This window comes from Eutrigla gurnardus (assembly GCF_963514095.1).
Source record: "Eutrigla gurnardus genome assembly, chromosome: 9".
In the NCBI taxonomy this organism is placed as follows: Eukaryota; Metazoa; Chordata; class Actinopteri; order Perciformes; family Triglidae; genus Eutrigla; species Eutrigla gurnardus.
This window is the reverse complement of record NC_139923.1, coordinates 9,935,886-9,953,953: the sequence shown is the minus strand read 5'-3', so window position 1 is coordinate 9,953,953 and position 18,068 is coordinate 9,935,886. Positions and strand designations below refer to the sequence as shown.

The following is an 18,068-nucleotide window of genomic DNA, read 5'->3' as shown; positions in this document are numbered from 1 at the left end:
AAGCAAGTGAACTCAAGTTGAGGTAGCTAACTTACTTGAATTGGCGATGTCTTTATCACCCGATATAACTATAACTGAACATTGTAGTAGAGCATTTCATAGATTAATGGTGCTCATCTGTCTGCTCCTGGCCATTAGAACATGCATAGGGGTGCTTGTGTTGTTACTAGGGATGTCCCGATCCAGCTTTTTGCACTTCCGATCCGATACCGATATTGTAGCTTTTAGTATCGGCCGATACCGATACCGGCCGATCCAAGCATGTATTAAAGATTAAAGATGCCGGTTGATGGAAATGATCCAAAATTAGGGGCTGGAAAAATATGTCTGGAAAATTATGAGCATCACATTAATAGCTACAGATACTGTAAAACACTACAACGACATGAGTGCATATATTGTCTTATTTTATCAAGTAAAATATAATGTATAGGTTTACTCCACAGCCTAAAAGTTCATAGAAATTCAGGTAGAAATAGGTTAACTCAGAGTTCCACATCTTATCAAAAACAATCCTCCCCCCACAGGGAGTCCCTTGCTTTGCATTCACACTGCTCCAGCCCAAACGGGCTTTAGCCCGTACACACGTCATCACGTCCTAATACTACACACACAATATGGCTTGATGTTGTTTTGAAGGAGTGCATATATTTATCGACAACACTCGACCTGCATCAGCGCATGTGCGCACGAGCGGATCTGTGCGAGCAGGCAGCGCGGAAGCCGGTCCGGTTCCGGTACCGGTCCGGTTCCGCTCACACCACGAGTCTGAAGGGTGCAACAGCTTATCAAAATACAGTGTCAACTTTCCGTGTTTTCAAAGTAGAAAGCGACATCGTGGTGGTTTAACGAGGCGGAACGGCATCAGAACAACATCAAGCGCGTAAAGTACACGAACGTAGCGGGAGCGCGCGGCGAGGATTGTTGAGGCTGCGCGTCCTGCGGAGCAAGTCTACTGTGCTGCACGGAGGCGCTCCTAATGTAAATTATGTTGTTGTTTAGTGGATGCTGGACAGGTCGCGAGGTGTGCGCTAGGTGTGCTGGAAAACGCGGACCGGACTTTGGGGAAAAACGGAATAAAACTGGAATGTATTACCTACATCGGTGCGCTGGAAAACACGGACCGGAGTTAAAAAAAAAACTGGATCGGGAGTCCGGATCGGGATTTTCCCGTGCAGGCCGATCCGATATCGATATGCATTTTTTGCTAATATCGGCGGCCGATCCGATCCAAATATCGGATCGGGACATCCCTAGTTGTTACTTCAGGGTTAGCATCTTTAGCTACAGCCTCAAGTGCTCCTCATCTTTAGGAGGTGTGTGTACATGGTAAAATGTCCTACACTATGACCTCCTCACTTTTTTGTCTCAACAAAACAAGCATGTTCCTGACAGCTGGAAATGGTATGACAAATTGAATGCAATGGCATCACCCTTGTTGTCGTGGTATATAATATGATGATAATAATAATTAAGTGAATATTATTTCCACAGTATATGGTTTGGCTGTTGCTGTGGTTCCTGTAGCCGATAATGCTCGTAGATATTAGGCTTGAAAAAGAAAGAAAACAGTCCTGGGTAAAACAGCACAGGGTGCTGGGGGGCGGGGGGTGTTTATAAGGCACCAGTGAGACAATGAAGTAGTGTTTGAGAAAGAGAGAATGCGTTTAAAGGCTTATCAGACTGAGAGAGCCACGTTTTTTTCACGCAGGATTCAAGTTGGTATGAAGACGGCCATAAGAAGGGATTTTCATGCTTCCCGCTGCCATTATATAGAATCTTGTGTACCTGCATGTGAAGGAGCTGAAGGTTGCATTTTATGAGGAGTACATTGTTGAACAGTACAAATGGAAAACTGTCTTTTAGCTTATAGTATGGGTTTATTTGAAGCCTCTTGTAATGACAGGTAATCAAAATAAAAAGAAGTGAAATGTTCCTTTAACAACATGTTCCTATCTGTTTCTCGCCTCACAGGTGTGTGCTGTTAATCTGCTGTATGTGTGCGGTTTGTCAGTCTCTCCATCACCGCTGTCTGCCTACCTATCTGTCCATCTGGCTAGCCTGGAATGGGCCACAACTTCCAAAGACTAGAACACACCTCTTTTTAGCCTGAGCTCCGCCATCTGGACTCTAACATACTCAGAGGTAGGCAGAAAAAAGACGTATTACACGATGATGAAGACTATAATGATAATATTCTGATAACCTCTGATGAAGGATGGATGGAAAAAAAAAATGTTTTTAATAACACATGTTCATGTTTGCACAATTGTTTTTAGAGCCAACATGTTTTGGAAATTTGACCTCCACACCACATCCCACATTGACACGCTGTTGGAGAAGGAGGATGTGACGCTGACAGAGGTGATGGATGAGGACGACGTCCTGCAGGAGTGTAAGGCCCAGAACCACAAACTGGTGGACTTCCTGCTGAGACCACAGTGCATGGAGGACCTGGTCACCTTCATCACACAGGAACCCAGTACTGATGTTGAGGAGAAGGTGAAATACAAGTAAGAGAACATGATGTAAAGCAGGGGATCCCAAACCTTTCAGCCCACGACCCCAAATATAACAGTGCCAGAGACTGGCGACCCCCACTATCGCTAGAGGTGATGGAAACATAACAATGCGTGCGTACAGGACAAACACACTAATAGACGTATCCAAACACAGGCATAACGACAACACAAAAAAAACGGAACAGCCTGATAACAATGATATGATTTTACATAAACAATTTACTATTGGATAAAAGCAGAATACCTCAAGTCAAATGAATGTCCCACCCTTCAATGTCTCCATATTACGTTACTTATGAGTGAACATTGCTGCTGTCATGTGCAAACTTAATTTTGACACAATACTTTAATTTCCATGTTATCAGAAGAATATCTCAATCAAATTAATGAAAATCATCTTGCATCATCATTTTGGCAATCACAGAATTGGTATTAGCTGAGAAATAGCGGTTATTTTAGTGTGCAAAAGCTTCTGTTGCCTTTGAATAGTTCCAGGTACTAAGTCGCCATGGGAGCCTGGTGCCTTTTTATTGGACATTCCATCACAAAACTCCAGGCAGGTATGGACACGGCTATTAGAAATGGCATACTAGATTTTATACAGTACCACAGGCGTGGCGATCAGGTGATTTGAGACCTGCAGTGCCCCTAGAAAATGTCTGTGAAAGGAGTGTATATTGCTGTTCATAGGATTAATTGTTTTTTATCGTGTTATCAGATGTGATATCGAGAATTTCGCTGGTATTGGTGAGGAATCTATACAGCGGTGGCAGTATTGTAACTGTTGCTTTTTGTTTTCTTCCAGGTATCCCAACATTTCATGTGAGCTGCTTACATCGGATGTGGGCCAGATCAACGACAGACTGGGGGAAGATGAAAAACTGCTGATGAGACTGTATGGTTTCCTCCAGAATGAGCCGCCTCTCAACCCGCTACTGGCCAGTTTCTTCTCCAAGGTCCTGTCAATTCTCATAGGACGCAAGCCTGAACAGGTATGTCGGCAAACAAGAGGGTGATGTATCTGAGAACAAAATGCGTGAGTCAGAAATCACCGTTAATCAGAGTGTTTGTTTCAAGTCTTTTCCACTCTACCGGGATATTCAACCTGTAGCAAACAAGGGGGTTTGTCCTCTGTACTGATTTTAAGGTATGTGTGGTTTGTCTGTGTCTTTAGATCGTGGAGTTTCTGCGTAAGCGGGACGACTTTGTAGACTTAATGATCAAACACATCGGGACATCTGCCATCATGGACCTGCTGCTCCGAATGCTCACCTGCATTGAGCCACAACAGCTACGGCAGGATGTTCTCAACGTGGGTAGCCAACAACACTTGATATCAGATATCTCATATATCTGTTCACTTATACAGTTTTCATCCAGCAGGTTTTGGGATGTCCTTGGTCTTTACTTCTGATTTTCAAACTGGGGAAAAAAATGCTATTCAGAAAATTTGAAGGTGTTTTGTAAACTAACACCTTGAAGTGTTTCTAAATACATTTTAAAGGAGAAAGACTAAACTATATGGTTACAACAGAATGTTCTAGTTTGTATCTACCGAGCTAGTTCCAGTTGGTTGGTCCAGTTATTTACTCAGTTACTCACCAATTTGACTATTTGCATGCAAGCAGGTTCACAATATGCATATTTTGCGGTAATTCATAATTAAGGTATTGTTAGGTACTTGCTTTAGATTAATAAGTAGGATGAATTCATCAGCAGAGGACTATGAACTGTACTTTTTGAAGGATGTTCCTTCTCACTTGGTGAACATATAAGCCAGAAAAGTATTGTCAAAATAAACTTTGTTTTATTGTAAACGTAATTTAATACACACAATCTCCCAACTTGCTACATGAATGTAATGATGAAGATGTTTAGATATTCCTCTTTCTTGGAGTTAGAGGTCTTTTGTTCTCCTCCTAATATTGTGTGTGTGTGGTCTTTCAGTGGCTGAACGAGGAGAAGGTGATTCAGAGACTGGTGGACATGGTGCAACCTTCTCAAGATGAGGATGTGAGTTTCTCACACACACACACACACACACACACGATATGAATCGGATGATGGGACGCCAGTAGTCTCAGTAGCTACAGTACTGTAGAAATACGAGTACCATCGCATTTGCAGAATTCTGGTTTGACTTGGTACTGATGTTGTTATAATCCCTCATGTTGATTTTAAGTCTGTTCAGGAATATAAGGACTTTGATTGCATGATTAAATACGCAAAGTTTTATGGTTTGTTCTTTCTTTACTCAGAGACACTCCAATGCCTCCCAGTCACTGTGTGAGATCATCAGACTGAGCCGAGACCAGATGTTCCAAGTCCAGGGCTCCTCAGATCCCGACCCACTCCTAGCCACACTTGAAAAGTATGCATGAATTTATTCACAAAAAAAACAAACTCTTTAGGTATGTTTACACCAGATGTGAGGGGAATTTTCATATATTTCAACTGAATGAATCAAGAATCTGCATCATTCACCTCATTCGCGCCCCCTGCATTTAAAAATTAGCTTCGTACAGCGTGTGTGTTAATAAACGTGTTCTAACAATAGCTACTGAAAACAGCCTGCACTGCAACTTGCCAAGTCACTTTGAAGGCTGCTTTCCCTTCATCTTCATGTCTGTCCTCCTCAGGCAGGAGACGGTGGAGCAGCTGCTGTCTAACATCTTCGACAAGGAGAAGAATGAATCTGCAATTGTCAGTGTTATCCAGATCCTCCTCACATTGTTTGAGACCAGAAGACCAGCGTACGTCATGTGGCTTCTGCCACTCTTGACATTTGGATTTGATATTGGATGTAGTTAATGATGAGACTGTTGTCTGTTGTTGTGAAATAAGGAAAACCATAAAATAAGAATGACTAGGTATATTAGTTTTTGATTTCACAGATTTTACAAATAGCTTGTTCCAGGACCTTTTGGTTTTATACAGTATTACATGTTATATAATATTTGCATATTTTAATTGTTTATACATATCTTCTATATATCAAAGTAATTAGATCAAGGAAAGCTACAACAAAGTCTGACAGAAACATGAGTAGTTGCCTGATCATAGGGTTGTCAACAACAAGCGAGATTACAAGATTTCCTAAACCACTGTTCATGGACGGAAACACATTGTGTTTGGTGAGCTACTTCATTATCTTATAGTTTTCTATGTTATAGGTTTGAAGGCCACATGGATTGCCCCCCTGGGATGTCCCACCCTTCATTCTCAGTCAACCACAGCATCCTGGAGGCCGTGAGACCCCGACTCAAAGACTTTCACCAGCTGCTACTGGAACCCCCGAAGGTAAGATCCACACAGATAGCTTTAAGCATTTTTAAAATGAATAAAATGTCTTGTAGACTGAAGTACAAAGGTCGCAGTGTGGGACTCTCATTTTAGTCCAACCCATTATCAGCTGTTTCCAGTTCAGTTTCAATTAGCATGTAAACAACTTTTCATAGAACACAGTTGAAGATAACACATGGTCCAGTTACAGAATCAGTATGTGACCCCCATATTGAGCAGTGTTTATTCTCCACCAACAGGCCAACGTGATGAAGACAACATGGGGTGTGCTGGACCCCCCTGTGGGTAACACCAGGCTCAATGTGGTTAGACTGGTGGCCAGTCTGTTGCAGAGCAACACACACAGCATCAACACAGAACTCATCAACCTCAACACACTGGGAGTCATACTCGTGAGTAATATCTGTTTCTTGTATTTGTGTTCCTTTTTTTGCCCTTTACACTCTTACTACAGTAAAAATCGAATTAGTTATAAGTGCCTCCGACCGACAGCTCACAACTGTAAAATTTTGGGATTATGGATTAAGGATAATGTATGCTCAGGGTCCTCCTCACCCGGTCTGAGTTAATTTCCCATGAATGCCCGTCATGTACAACATGTGCTGCCTTCGTCCTTAAATAAGGGCCACCTGAGTGACACTTGTTTTTTCACAGAATGAATGACTTCTCTAAGTGAACTCCACACTCCTATTATTTTGAACACGCCCCTTTCAATTAATGATTCAAGTACACAGAATCAGCAGCATGCTTGTCATGGCTGTTGGGTATGTTTTGTTTTCTATTACACCTACTAGTAAATTATTTGGCATGTCGAAATATAATTTCTACCAAAAACAGTGATTTATCTGGTTAGTGACGTTGGACTGCTATTTTGAACACAACTGTATAAGTTGGCCTATACTACATATATTTATATTTATTTGTAAGTTGGTACTGATACTGGTAAAGACAATAAGGTTCTCTCCCTGTTTGTCTTTCAGCGCGTGCATGCATGAGAGACATGCTACAGAGTTTTCAATGTTTTAAACGGGAGATTGGTTCACCATGGTTGGATAAGGAGGCTAGTGTGTCACTGAAAACATTTGTGTTACTTTTAAATGATGGCAACATACAAAGACCAAAGAAACAAAGACCATCTCAATTATAACTTATCTTTTGCCCTTCTGTCCATCCTGGAAGAGTGATCCCTCCTCACTGTATCTGCCTCTCATTACTTTCCTTGTATTCATGACATCCAGCCAAATACCCCCTCAGAAGCATTTTTAGTGATGGTCAGCGTAGTACTGGCGCGATGGTACATCTACTACTACTAACACTACCGCAGTGTAGACGCCACTTCCGTGTTTACCCAGCCGATGCCGTGATGCGAGTTTCACACGAGAGTATGAAAACGTTTCACTGAATTTTTATAAATGCTTGTATTATCAGGTCAACACATTTTTATAAATGCTTGTATTATTATAATAGCGTTAGTAGCCGAGGATAGAAGCTATCAGGCAAGTGTTCTTTTAAATAAACTCCTGGTGTACTTACAAATTTTCAAATGCCTCGTTTTGTGAGTACAGACCCTATGTGTACTACTGCAGAAGTTTGGTAACATTCCATGCATTATTAGTGGGGTCATTTACGAGATATACACACTGTGCCATAGCACTAGTACTAAGCCATTCGGATGATAGCCCTATGTTGACCAATGCTGACCATCGCTAAAAATGCTTCTGAGGGGGTATTTGGCTGGATGTCATTGTGGAAATGAACTAGGGTGCATATTACTCCGAACCATCACTTTAAAAGATATTTTTGGGGAGTTTTTGAGAGGATCTGAGGGTCCTGGGACAGAGGATGTAATTTGCTCTACAGATTGTAAAGCTTTTTGAGGCAAATTTATGATGTTTGGGCTATATAAAATATCTGAAATAGAATCAAAGTTACTAATATCTCTGTATTTATAATGGTTTTATTTTCTTCTCTAGGATATGTATTTCAAGTACATCTGGAACAACTTCCTCCACATTCAAGTGGAGATCTGCACAGCCATGATCCTGGCTATGCCCCCAGCCCCCACCGACATCCAGCCAGACACGGAGCAGGAGAACGCCAGGGAGAGCATCCTCATCAAACACGTAAGATAGAAAAGAGATTTACATCACCTCTTCAATATCTCCTAATTAAGACGTAAATGCTTAGGTGTGCTCTAGCTGACACTTCTGGGACTTTAGCAAACTAAGCTGTCTAAAGCTGTCTTTATATAAAAAATACTAACATGAAGCACATGTCTTTCATTTTAACGTGTTAATGCAAAAACTTGCGTGCGTGCGTGTGAGTTGTTTTGAATTGTGTTTAATTTTTACTTTTATTTTCTTCCTCCAGCTGTTTCAAAAGTGCCAGTTTATACAGAGAATCTTAGAAGCCTGGAGTTCCAACGAGAAAGAACAGTAAGTATTTTGCTTGGGCTGCAATTGTCTTTGTCCCAGTGTAACAATTAAGTTATTAAGTTAACATATGCTGCAGTAAAGTGGGTTGGTCCAAATATTTGATTTGATTTTTGGTTTTGGGATGCACTGATACCAGTGTAGGGTATTGGGCCCGATACGGTACTCGTGTACTTGTACAAGGTAGTGTGACGTTAACCTTCATCATTGAGCCTAACGAGCCGCCCAGCTGCTACAATAACCTGATATAAGAAACATCATTTATCAGCAGCTGCAGTATGAAGCTAAACAGATCAGTTCAGCTGAGACGTTCTCAGCTGTGTGATGGTGAGTATGAAGCCAGCAGTAACATTACAGTGTGAATGAAGCAGTGCATAGTGGGTGCAGTTTTTAATTTAGTTTTAGTTTATTTGTTTTTAGTGCTAATGTTACAACTAGACACAAGCTAAGCTTCCTGTTAGCAACAACTGCAGCTGCTCCCCTCTGGATTATAAACTTGCATAAATACACCAGACCTTTTGGGGAAAAATGCTTCTTATCCTTAAATCTCATCCATCTCAGCTGAGAATGGAGGAATGTCAGGCTGAGTCCTGAGAGCTGTTGCATGATTCGGTCTCAGGCTGAAAGAGCCGAGAGGAATTCTCTCACTGCCAGAGCGGAGGTGTGTAATGCTAACGCTGCTGTTTCGGGGTAGAAGGCCCACAGATATGATTTAGAGGTTCGCCCACACAGGAATGAGGAGAGGAGATGCTGAGGTGTAAAAACCTCATGCCTCATGACACAATTTTGTTGGAAAAAACCGTGTGGGGAAGTCTGAGTGTGTGACAAAGGAATTTTGCTGCATTAACAAGAGCTGCAGACATATTTCGTATGCCAAAAGGAAGTTAGCATTGCACTGGTTCCTCAACAATAAGCCAATAGGATCTTTCCACTGAATTTTTGGTTATTGCAGAAAAGAAGTTGTGTGGCAAACAAACATTTATGATACTTAGATGTTTTGTTCATTTCAAACTGCTTGTTATGATTTTTATGATGAAAGATAAACGCGATCAGCAGAAGTGATAAGCTTGATGGCTATAATATAACACTCGGCTATAAAGGAACTTCACCACAGTCACATGAGAGTGAACATTCGCAAAGGCAGACTAGTCAGCGTAATGTTTTGTTGTCTCATTAAGCTTTTATGAAGACTCTTAAAGGAAAAATTCACGAGAGGGTTATCTGCAGATGTATTTTGGATCGTCGAACAAACGTCAAACTAAAGCTTTTGTTTACAACCGACCTTATTTCAGTCATCCAACAAAACCAGTCAAAAAACAGGTTGACTTTGAGACGAGGAAACAGGAAGTGCCGAAAATGCTGACTCATTTCCAGGTTTTAGGACTCAACCCTGCAGAAAGACTAATTATGGTATGTCCTCATGATTGTATTGATGTGTTTGTGTGCGTTTTAGGGCAGAAGGTGGTCGGCGACGAGGCTACATGGGTCACCTGACCAGAATAGCCAACTCTATAGTTCATAACTGTGACAAAGGCCCTAACGGACCACAGATACAACAGCTCATCTCTGGTAAGGACTCTCTTCTGTCTGAGGGCTCGCATCTCTCTGTCTGAGGGCTCGCATCTCTCTGTCTGGGGGCTCGCATCTCTCTGTCTGAGGGCTCGCATCTCTCTGTCTGGGGGCTCGCATCTCTCTGTCTGAGGGCTCGCATCTCTCTGTCTGAGGGCTCGCATCTCTCTGTCTGAGGGCTCACATCTCTCTGTTCTCATCTGGCAAATTAGCTTCACCTTCGTCTTTCACTTTGAGACCATTGACTCTATTGTGTTCGGTGTGAAGATCTCTTGTTGATAAAGGTGACTGGCTGGGACTTCCTCTGGCATCACTTAGTGCTTAGCTTGTGTACAATATTTGGAAGTGGAGTGTGTATGTGTATATAAGAAGTGTGTTTGTGTCTGTGTTAACACAGAGCTCCCATCAGAAGACAGAGACACATGGGAGGCATTTATTTCTGGGCAGCTGTCTGACACAAACAAGAGGAACACTGTTGACCTGGTGAGTAACTGCATGAAGATCATATTTATTTCACTATACATGTTGGTGCCCATTGCAGCCATTTAGGCAGCTTGCCATTTTTTTGTCTTGTCTCTGTAGTCCAGCACATTGTCTGGTGTTTTCCTACAGTGTTCTGAGAACGGATCCCATCTCTCAGCACTGTACATTTTCAGAAAGATTTAGGCAAATATCAAGACCGATTTATGTTACCACACCATGTTAGGACAATTGTGCCTGTTCAGTAGACTATTCTTCTCAAAGTCCAACCCTTTTCTCCAGGTGAACACACACCACATCCATTCTTCCAGTGATGATGAGGTGGACTTTAAAGACAGTGGCTTTCACCAGGACTCCTCTCTACAACAAGTAAGACCTACACACACACACACAAACACAAACACAGAAACAGCAGCAGCACACAAGCAGGCCCATAGCCACGAAGACCTAGCTGATATATAAATTATCATTAGTGTTCCATGTCTTAAACAGAAGCTCTGTTATGCCGTGGGAGGCAAATCATCTATGCATTGTAACTAGATAACACCTCATCAAAGTGGTTCGTGTGAGACCAGTATACTATAAACAACTGGACACAATTACCTTTAACCCGTTTGTATACAAAGGGAATAAATGGTCGCCTCAATCAGAATAATACACGGTTGTTTGGTCATATGTTAGTTGTACTAGTTGTCTACATCTACTTTTACCTAAATGACAAAAAGGTGCCAGTGAAACATGACCTAGCTATGTCGGCCTCCATAGAGCAACCAAAGGAAGAGCATTATCATTATTATAATGTGACACGCCTTTTTAATAGCTGCTTGAAGTAGTAATGTTCTCTATAAAGAATGTGGTACAGGCCACATACGTTGAGTAATGATGCAGAAACTCATTTCTGGCTGATAATGCAATTGACAGCAGTTTGTTTTGACATTGAAAAGGAACACGTGTGTTTTAATGGTTTATCGTTGAGGTGTGATGAAAACGCTCCTTTTCTCCACTAGGACAGGTAAAACTGTATCAACCTGTTGAAACACTCGGTTTCACTGTGAACAGGCCTTTAAACTTGAATAAAACATATTTAGTGACTATGGGTCGTGCAGTTAACCATCTACAGGAACATCTCTCAACCGCGTTTTTAATTAATTCACTTAACTACTAATGTAATTTAGAAAACTTTACTGTTTCTTTAAATAAAATACAATTGACTGTTATGTTTTTCTTTAACTAATGAAAAAAGCATTTTGGCATTTGACTGTAAATGCATGTTTTTGCTTTTTTCTTTAACCTGTCTAGCCTTCATGTTACACATTCTTTTGTTTTTACAACCTACTATGTGTATATTTGCTGTTTTCTGTACTGCAAGTAATGACCAGCTTTGTGTAGAGCCAAGACTATATCATTATCGTTGGTCCTGGGTTTTGCCAGGCCTTTTCTGATTATCAGATGCAACAAATGACGTCCAATTTTATTGAGCAGTTCGGCTTCAATGACGAAGAGTTTGCTGATCAGGACGATGTTGTGGAGTGAGTACTCATCCTGCATGACTGGACTTGCTGTCTCAATGTTTCTGTGTAACACTGAAGGGACAGGACGCAAATGACACTACAAAGCTGGTGGGCAGGTTATTGGGTATTTATTATCTCAATAATAAAATATTAATTTCTCCTTTTTTTAAGTGCTTCATCCCTGCCCTGTTGTTATACATGCCATGACATAGGAAGATGTTTGATTCCTATTCCAATTGGTCTTTTTGACATTTAAATCTAAATGCCACTGAATGTCATGCAGCATTAGTTGACGCATCTAAACTCAGGATTAGACCAGATACCTTTTTTATATTTCCAGTTTGCTTCCGAGATGTGCCTCATTTACCTTTTACTATGGCTGCCATATTAAATACAGAATATGGCTTAAAGAGAAGAAACAATAATATCCAGCTTTTGTGTTGTAGTGTGCTGTCCCTTTCTATGTTCCTCTTCTATGTTCCTTAGGGCGAGCTGGTTTTGGGGGTATCATGGGGGTACAATGGTTGTGGTAGATGGCTGTTTAGTTTCCCCCTTTTTAAATGTTTGCATCACTTCAAAAAGGTTGTGGTTTGAAGAAGAGCCTTTTTATTTTTGCAAACATCTTGGGTTGAGGGTTATCAGACTTTGGCCTGGGTGCAACAAGCAAAACACCAGGTTGTTATACCGTTTTAATAGAGGTAAAAGAGCAGGTCAAAAGAGAGATTTTTCACTTACACTAGATCTAGATGCATGTTTACATTTGTAAAGACGGGATCACTGGAGGCTCGATCTTCCTGAAAGCTGTAACTGACAACAGCAAACAGCACACGGTTGAACACATGGCAACACTTCTGGCTGTCTTGAATCCTCTGTCTGGCATACATGATGCTGTTTCACCGTGAGGGTGAGAGCTGTTGTTGGCTTGATGATTCTCCCGGTCTTGTTGAGGCTCAAGTCTGTCTGCTAGTCTGCAGCGTGTCTGACCTGCTCTTTAACATCAATGTGGAAGGAACTTGACTTGTCTGAACAAATGTACACTGGTCTTCATTTGCACCGCTGCTTTAAAATCACACTGTATACAGGTCAGGTACTTGCCAGTTTTCATGAATGCACAAGTTGGCAGGTAAGGTGTAAGGACACAATAACTGCCCCTCCTGCAGTTAATATTAACCGTTTGGGGGGAAAGCAATAGTGGTTAGATGGAGAAATGATGGTGTTGGATCTTTAGGCTGGTATAAACTGATGGCACTGGCGATTTATTGGGTTCATATGTGGTTAGGACTTTAATTTACTCTTAATCTGACTTGGTCCTGATCATCTATTGTAGTCAAGTCTTTCCAGCCCCGAGAGGCCAGCATGCTTTTAGCCTCGCTCAGCACAACAATGAGACGCACCGGGAACTGCCAGCTGTTAAACTATAAACCTTCCCATCTTAATGCCTTTTGTTCATAATGTGTGACATGAAAACAATTCCACACTTTCAAAAAGTGTGTGTCCTGGTCATAACTCGGTTGTAACATCTCTATAGCTCCTTTCTAGTCTTCCGACCGCTCAAAAGGGCTTCACATTGCATGTCAACATTCATACAGTGATGTCACAGACTGCCATACCAAGTAACATTCACACCAGCAGAAGTGATTCAACAGACAGAGTGACCTGACTTCAGTCGACTGATGATTCTAATGATGAACGTTAAGTAATCAGCCACAGTTTAATGAGTTCATATAACGTTCATCATAAGAATCAATGGTCAAAGATTTACCAATATAAACCACACAAACCTGGTCTTGTCTCATAATAATGACCAGGAGGATACATTTTTTTTACTGCTCCATTCAGTTAAATTAATAATCTATACAATGTTGTATCAAATCAGACTCCATGGAAACAAATGTACTTGTTGGAGACAATAAAACCTGTTTCTATATCTAGATCAGCGGTTTCAGCCAAATTTGACAATTGTTTCCCTTTCTTTTCAAGTAAAAAAAAAAAAGAAGTCCAATCTAAAAATCTTCACAATTCATGAAAAAAATTAATTTACAAAAAAAAACATGACGCATCATGAACAGCCTGTGAGATCTTGTTGATTCCTCAGCTACGACTAAATCCAGACTCATCAAACCAAAAATTAATTTATCTATTTATCTTTATCTGTTCTCGGTTGTCCCGGCAGCTTCTTGTATTTCTGGCCACAATGAGTGTGACAGTGGAGGTGAATATTACATTCCTTCTGCACTGAAAGGTGCTGTGACACACAAAGACAGTGACCAGACACTTTTCAGCCTGATGAGTAGCCTCTTCTGGACCGCGTTGTCATGTAGCCTGTTGCTAATCCCTTTGGCGAGCCGGTTCTGGGTCTCCGACCGCACGTTTGATACCCCTGATCCGTATAAATCACTAATTGAGAATAGTAATAGCAAATTAAATGATAATGACAATAATTGTTAGTTGCTGCTCTATTCTCGATACAGCTTTAGTATGTTTGGTGGGTGTTGTTGGGCGGTTGCTAGGATATCTAGTGGCTAGATAGTCTTTGTGCTAAGCTAGGCTAATGTTATTCTGATCTGACTTTGTGTAAGGTGGCAAATAATTCCGCCAAATGTTGGACTTTTCCTCAAGTGTTTGATAGACTTGTTTTTGTACAGAATATTATTTTTGGGGAACTTTGCCATCCACTAAGCAATGTTGAATGGGTCTTCCTTGTAAAAACATGTTTTTTTTTCCTACCACATCCTGGTATAAGTCTTAGCTTTTCTTTGAGCAGAACAGAAAACACTTTGAGTTTAAAGAACCAAAGCGTCGGTCGTTGTGTCAGCGTGAACTCGGCATGGGGGTGAGGTTAAGTGTTAGTGTTAGTGTTTGAATATGCTGTGAGCCTGTCTGCCTGTGTGTTGCCATATATGTGAATGCCTAACGAACCTAACTTAACTAAACTCTGTTCTCTTTAACATTGCAGTATTCCCTTTGATAGAATATCAGACATCAATTTTTCACTGAATACAAATGAAAGTGTAAGTACTTTGATTATTAATCTTGAATATATACGTAGTCAGAGAAATTAAAAATGATTGTGCAGCAAATAGAAATGTGTTATTATATCTATATGGCTTGTTATATTTCCCCAAATCACTTAGAAGCAGATTCTAAATTCCTCCTAGACAACTAATGTGTAGCACATGCAGAGTATGGGGAGTCATCTTTATAAAATAAAACTTTGCTGTAGTTTGCATTTGAACCTAAAGCTCGGAGCAAAGCACAAAGTGATTTGATCAAACACTGTTTTTAAAGAAATGTAACGGAACCGTGTCGCAAATTTAAGATGTGAGCCCATGTGGATCTGCTGTAGCTCCTAGATACTGGAGGTGTTAATGTCTGCTTCCCGTCTGAGCGGCTTCTGTAGGATCCAACACTAGTTTGTATGTGACTGTACGGTACATGTTCAAATTGTTTGTTTTCTAAGCATGTGACCCCTGTGTGTTTCTCCAGGCAAATATAGCTTTGTTTGAAGCTCGCTGTAAGGAGAAAATCCAGCAGTTTGAAGACGCTGGTTCAGATGAGGAGGATATCTGGGACGAGAAAGATGTGACCTTCGCTCCAGAGGCACAGAGACGCCCAAGGTCATCTACACATGCACACACTGATGTTTGTCTTTCTAGATACTAGAGAGGAGCCTCGCTGACTAAGTGCATTACCTAACCTAAACATGAGCACTGACAGGTCTCCACAGGGTTGGGGCAGCGTTCTTCTAATCTTATTATTATTAGTAGGAGTTGGAGTTGGAGTAATAATTACTTATGAGGGTTCCTTTAATGTAATCCATTAAATACACGTATATAAATACACTCAATAAGACCTTGAGAGAATGATTTATCACTGTTTCATCAGAATCCATTTGAAATCACTTATCTATCATGCGTCTCCTTTAGATTATTTATTATCTATTTATTCAATGTATTAAATTACCTACAACGTGTATATGCTGAGATATACACATACATATTCTTACACCTGGTTGAAATATACTTTCCTCAACTAAGTGTTTTATTGGTTTTGTACCTTAGCACTTATTTATCTTTTGTATTTTACTTACCTTTATGTGTATGTTTATATTCAGATATGTTACATCGAACCCTTTTGATATGTATTTATCTATTAGTCAGGTATTTGTTTCACCTTTTATGTCACCTTATATCTCACACAGTTTTATTCTACTTACCTGACAGCTGCAGATCTTTACAACACGGTGGTAGTCATCGAAACACTACTACTACCACCTCAGGGGGATGCCAAAATCACTCATTGGCTCACTTTCTACCAATTGATAATCAATCAGCACTAGCTCTCAGCCCTGTATACTGCTGTATGGTGCCGTTGGACTTTCTGCATGTTCACCGTTATGTGCTGAGGAAGAACTCTGAGACGGATTAGAAATAACTTTATCTGTATGTCCATCTCAGAAGTTCAGGCAGCACGGACAGCGAGGAAAGCACAGACTCGGAGGAGGAGGATGTGAAGAGGGATTCTTTTGAAGCTTCCAACCCGAGCACCGATGACCGAATGGAAGTCGACACAGGTACGTGTCTAACCCTAACCCAAGACGAGTTAATGTTGACCCTGATGATGACAAATGGACCCTAATAATACCCAGCTCACACTACACAACTCAAGCTCCCAGACAGATTTTAGAGCTCCTGGACAAAGTCTCCAGATCAGAGCTAAATCTGCGTTAGATCAGAATTGATTTGTGACAAGGCCCAAAGTTGATGCACATAGGTTTGACATTAGGGCCGCAGCTATCGAATCTTTTTGTAATCGAGTAATATACCGATTATTCCATCGATTTATCAAGTAATCGGATAAAAAGTAACATTATATATAGCTCCCATAAACACGTGACTATAAACAGGAATAAAGATAAGAAAAGAGGGAAAGGAGTGAAAAAAGCTAAAGATAAATGAGGATGTTTTTCTTTATTTAAATCTCAACACAAACAAGAAATCAAAATAACCTAAATAGTTTATAATATCACCAAAGACGAGCATTTTAAGTTTATTTTTTAAAAAGTGTTAAATGTTATTATCATGTCTGACTCCTCACTGCTCCGGTTTGTGGCTGCCTGATGCTGAGACGCTGCTGGAGGGAGGAGGGGAAGGGGGCTGCTCGGCCTACCACGCACCTGTCCCGGTTGTGCTTCTGGTGCTTTTTTAACGACTCTGAACGACGACGCTCTGACAGTAAAGGCAGCGTTCCCATCCTGGCTCTGGCCGTACTGTATAATGTCGGCCCGCCTGCGGCGAACCGGAGACTGGATCAAACGACCGGTTCTTAAAACTACACCCGACCGGACCGCCCGGTTTGCGACACAGACTCAGACGGAGACATGTGAGACAGAACCGGTATCTTACGGTGCGGGGGGAGACAGTGAGACAGGGCCGGTATCTTACGGGAGAGGAGACGATGAGAAAGGACCGGTATCTTACGGAGCGAGGGGAGACCAGTGTTGCGGGCACGGCAACTTTCTGTACGAAAAAAAACTTTTAGACCGGGGTCTAAGCCAATCAGAGAAGAATACCCACCCCTAAAACCCTACTGTATTATGTGAACAACAACAACATCAACTAGCATGACTATGCCCATGTTGCAATTTAAGAAATGTCTTCTTAAAACTCACTTATGCAGTGTTCATGAAGATTCTGACTTTTCCCATTTTCTTATTTGGGGTCAGAGAGCCTACACACAGTCGAGAGCACACTAACAGGGCTTGACGCTTAGCATTTTCCCAAGTAGCACGTGTGCTACTAAGTTGAAAAATCTAGTAGCACACAAGTAATTTTAGGGGCACAATGAAAAGTTACCAACTAATGTGTTTTTCTTTAATAAAGTGATATGAGGTCAACGAGAAGGCATTTATAAGCAAAACAATTAAATTCATAGCTTTTTAGTTATATTCTCTAAAGAGTGCAGAGAGAATAATACTGTAACAACTCGTGTAGTTATTTATTGGTGCAAATCTGCACAGTGCAACTGAGACGGTATCAAAACAGCAAGTAAAATCAAAAAGTGCATAGAATAATATTGTAACAACAAGTACTGACAACAGACTTGAACTTATTTGGCCTGTGTATAACATATAACACAGAACGTTCACAGAATGATTGAAATTAACCAATTAGTTACAACCCAGTAGTAATGCACAATCAAAGTCTGCTCAGTCTCTTTAAACACAAAGGATATCGTCCCAGCAGCTTTTG

The 18,068-nt window shown here is 41.0% G+C and overlaps 1 protein-coding gene across 6 annotated transcripts in view; it reads left to right on the top strand.

Annotated features, from left to right (window-relative positions):
• ppp6r3 (protein phosphatase 6, regulatory subunit 3) overlaps positions 1-18,068 on the top strand; it is a 29,707-nt gene that overhangs the window by 3,734 nt on the left and 7,905 nt on the right. For 3 of the 6 annotated variants that reach the window (XM_084018543.1, XM_084018546.1, XM_084018544.1), the window contains exons 2-19: positions 1,975-2,145; positions 2,282-2,513; positions 3,328-3,514; positions 3,697-3,834; positions 4,470-4,535; positions 4,781-4,893; positions 5,162-5,275; positions 5,696-5,822; positions 6,065-6,217; positions 7,799-7,948; positions 8,196-8,260; positions 9,711-9,826; positions 10,224-10,309; positions 10,589-10,675; positions 11,738-11,835; positions 14,774-14,828; positions 15,304-15,434; positions 16,275-16,390. In XM_084018543.1, the coding sequence (XP_083874669.1) occupies positions 2,287-2,513; positions 3,328-3,514; positions 3,697-3,834; positions 4,470-4,535; positions 4,781-4,893; positions 5,162-5,275; positions 5,696-5,822; positions 6,065-6,217; positions 7,799-7,948; positions 8,196-8,260; positions 9,711-9,826; positions 10,224-10,309; positions 10,589-10,675; positions 11,738-11,835; positions 14,774-14,828; positions 15,304-15,434; positions 16,275-16,390 (2,029 nt within the window). In that variant the 5' untranslated portion in view covers positions 1,975-2,145; positions 2,282-2,286. Of the gene's footprint in view, positions 1-1,974; positions 2,146-2,279; positions 2,514-3,327; positions 3,515-3,696; positions 3,835-4,469; positions 4,536-4,780; positions 4,894-5,161; positions 5,276-5,695; positions 5,823-6,064; positions 6,218-7,798; positions 7,949-8,195; positions 8,261-9,710; positions 9,827-10,223; positions 10,310-10,588; positions 10,676-11,737; positions 11,836-14,773; positions 14,829-15,303; positions 15,435-16,274; positions 16,391-18,068 lie in introns of all 6 variants that reach the window. The other 3 variants (XM_084018547.1, XM_084018545.1, XM_084018542.1) reach the window with 3 other exon arrangements.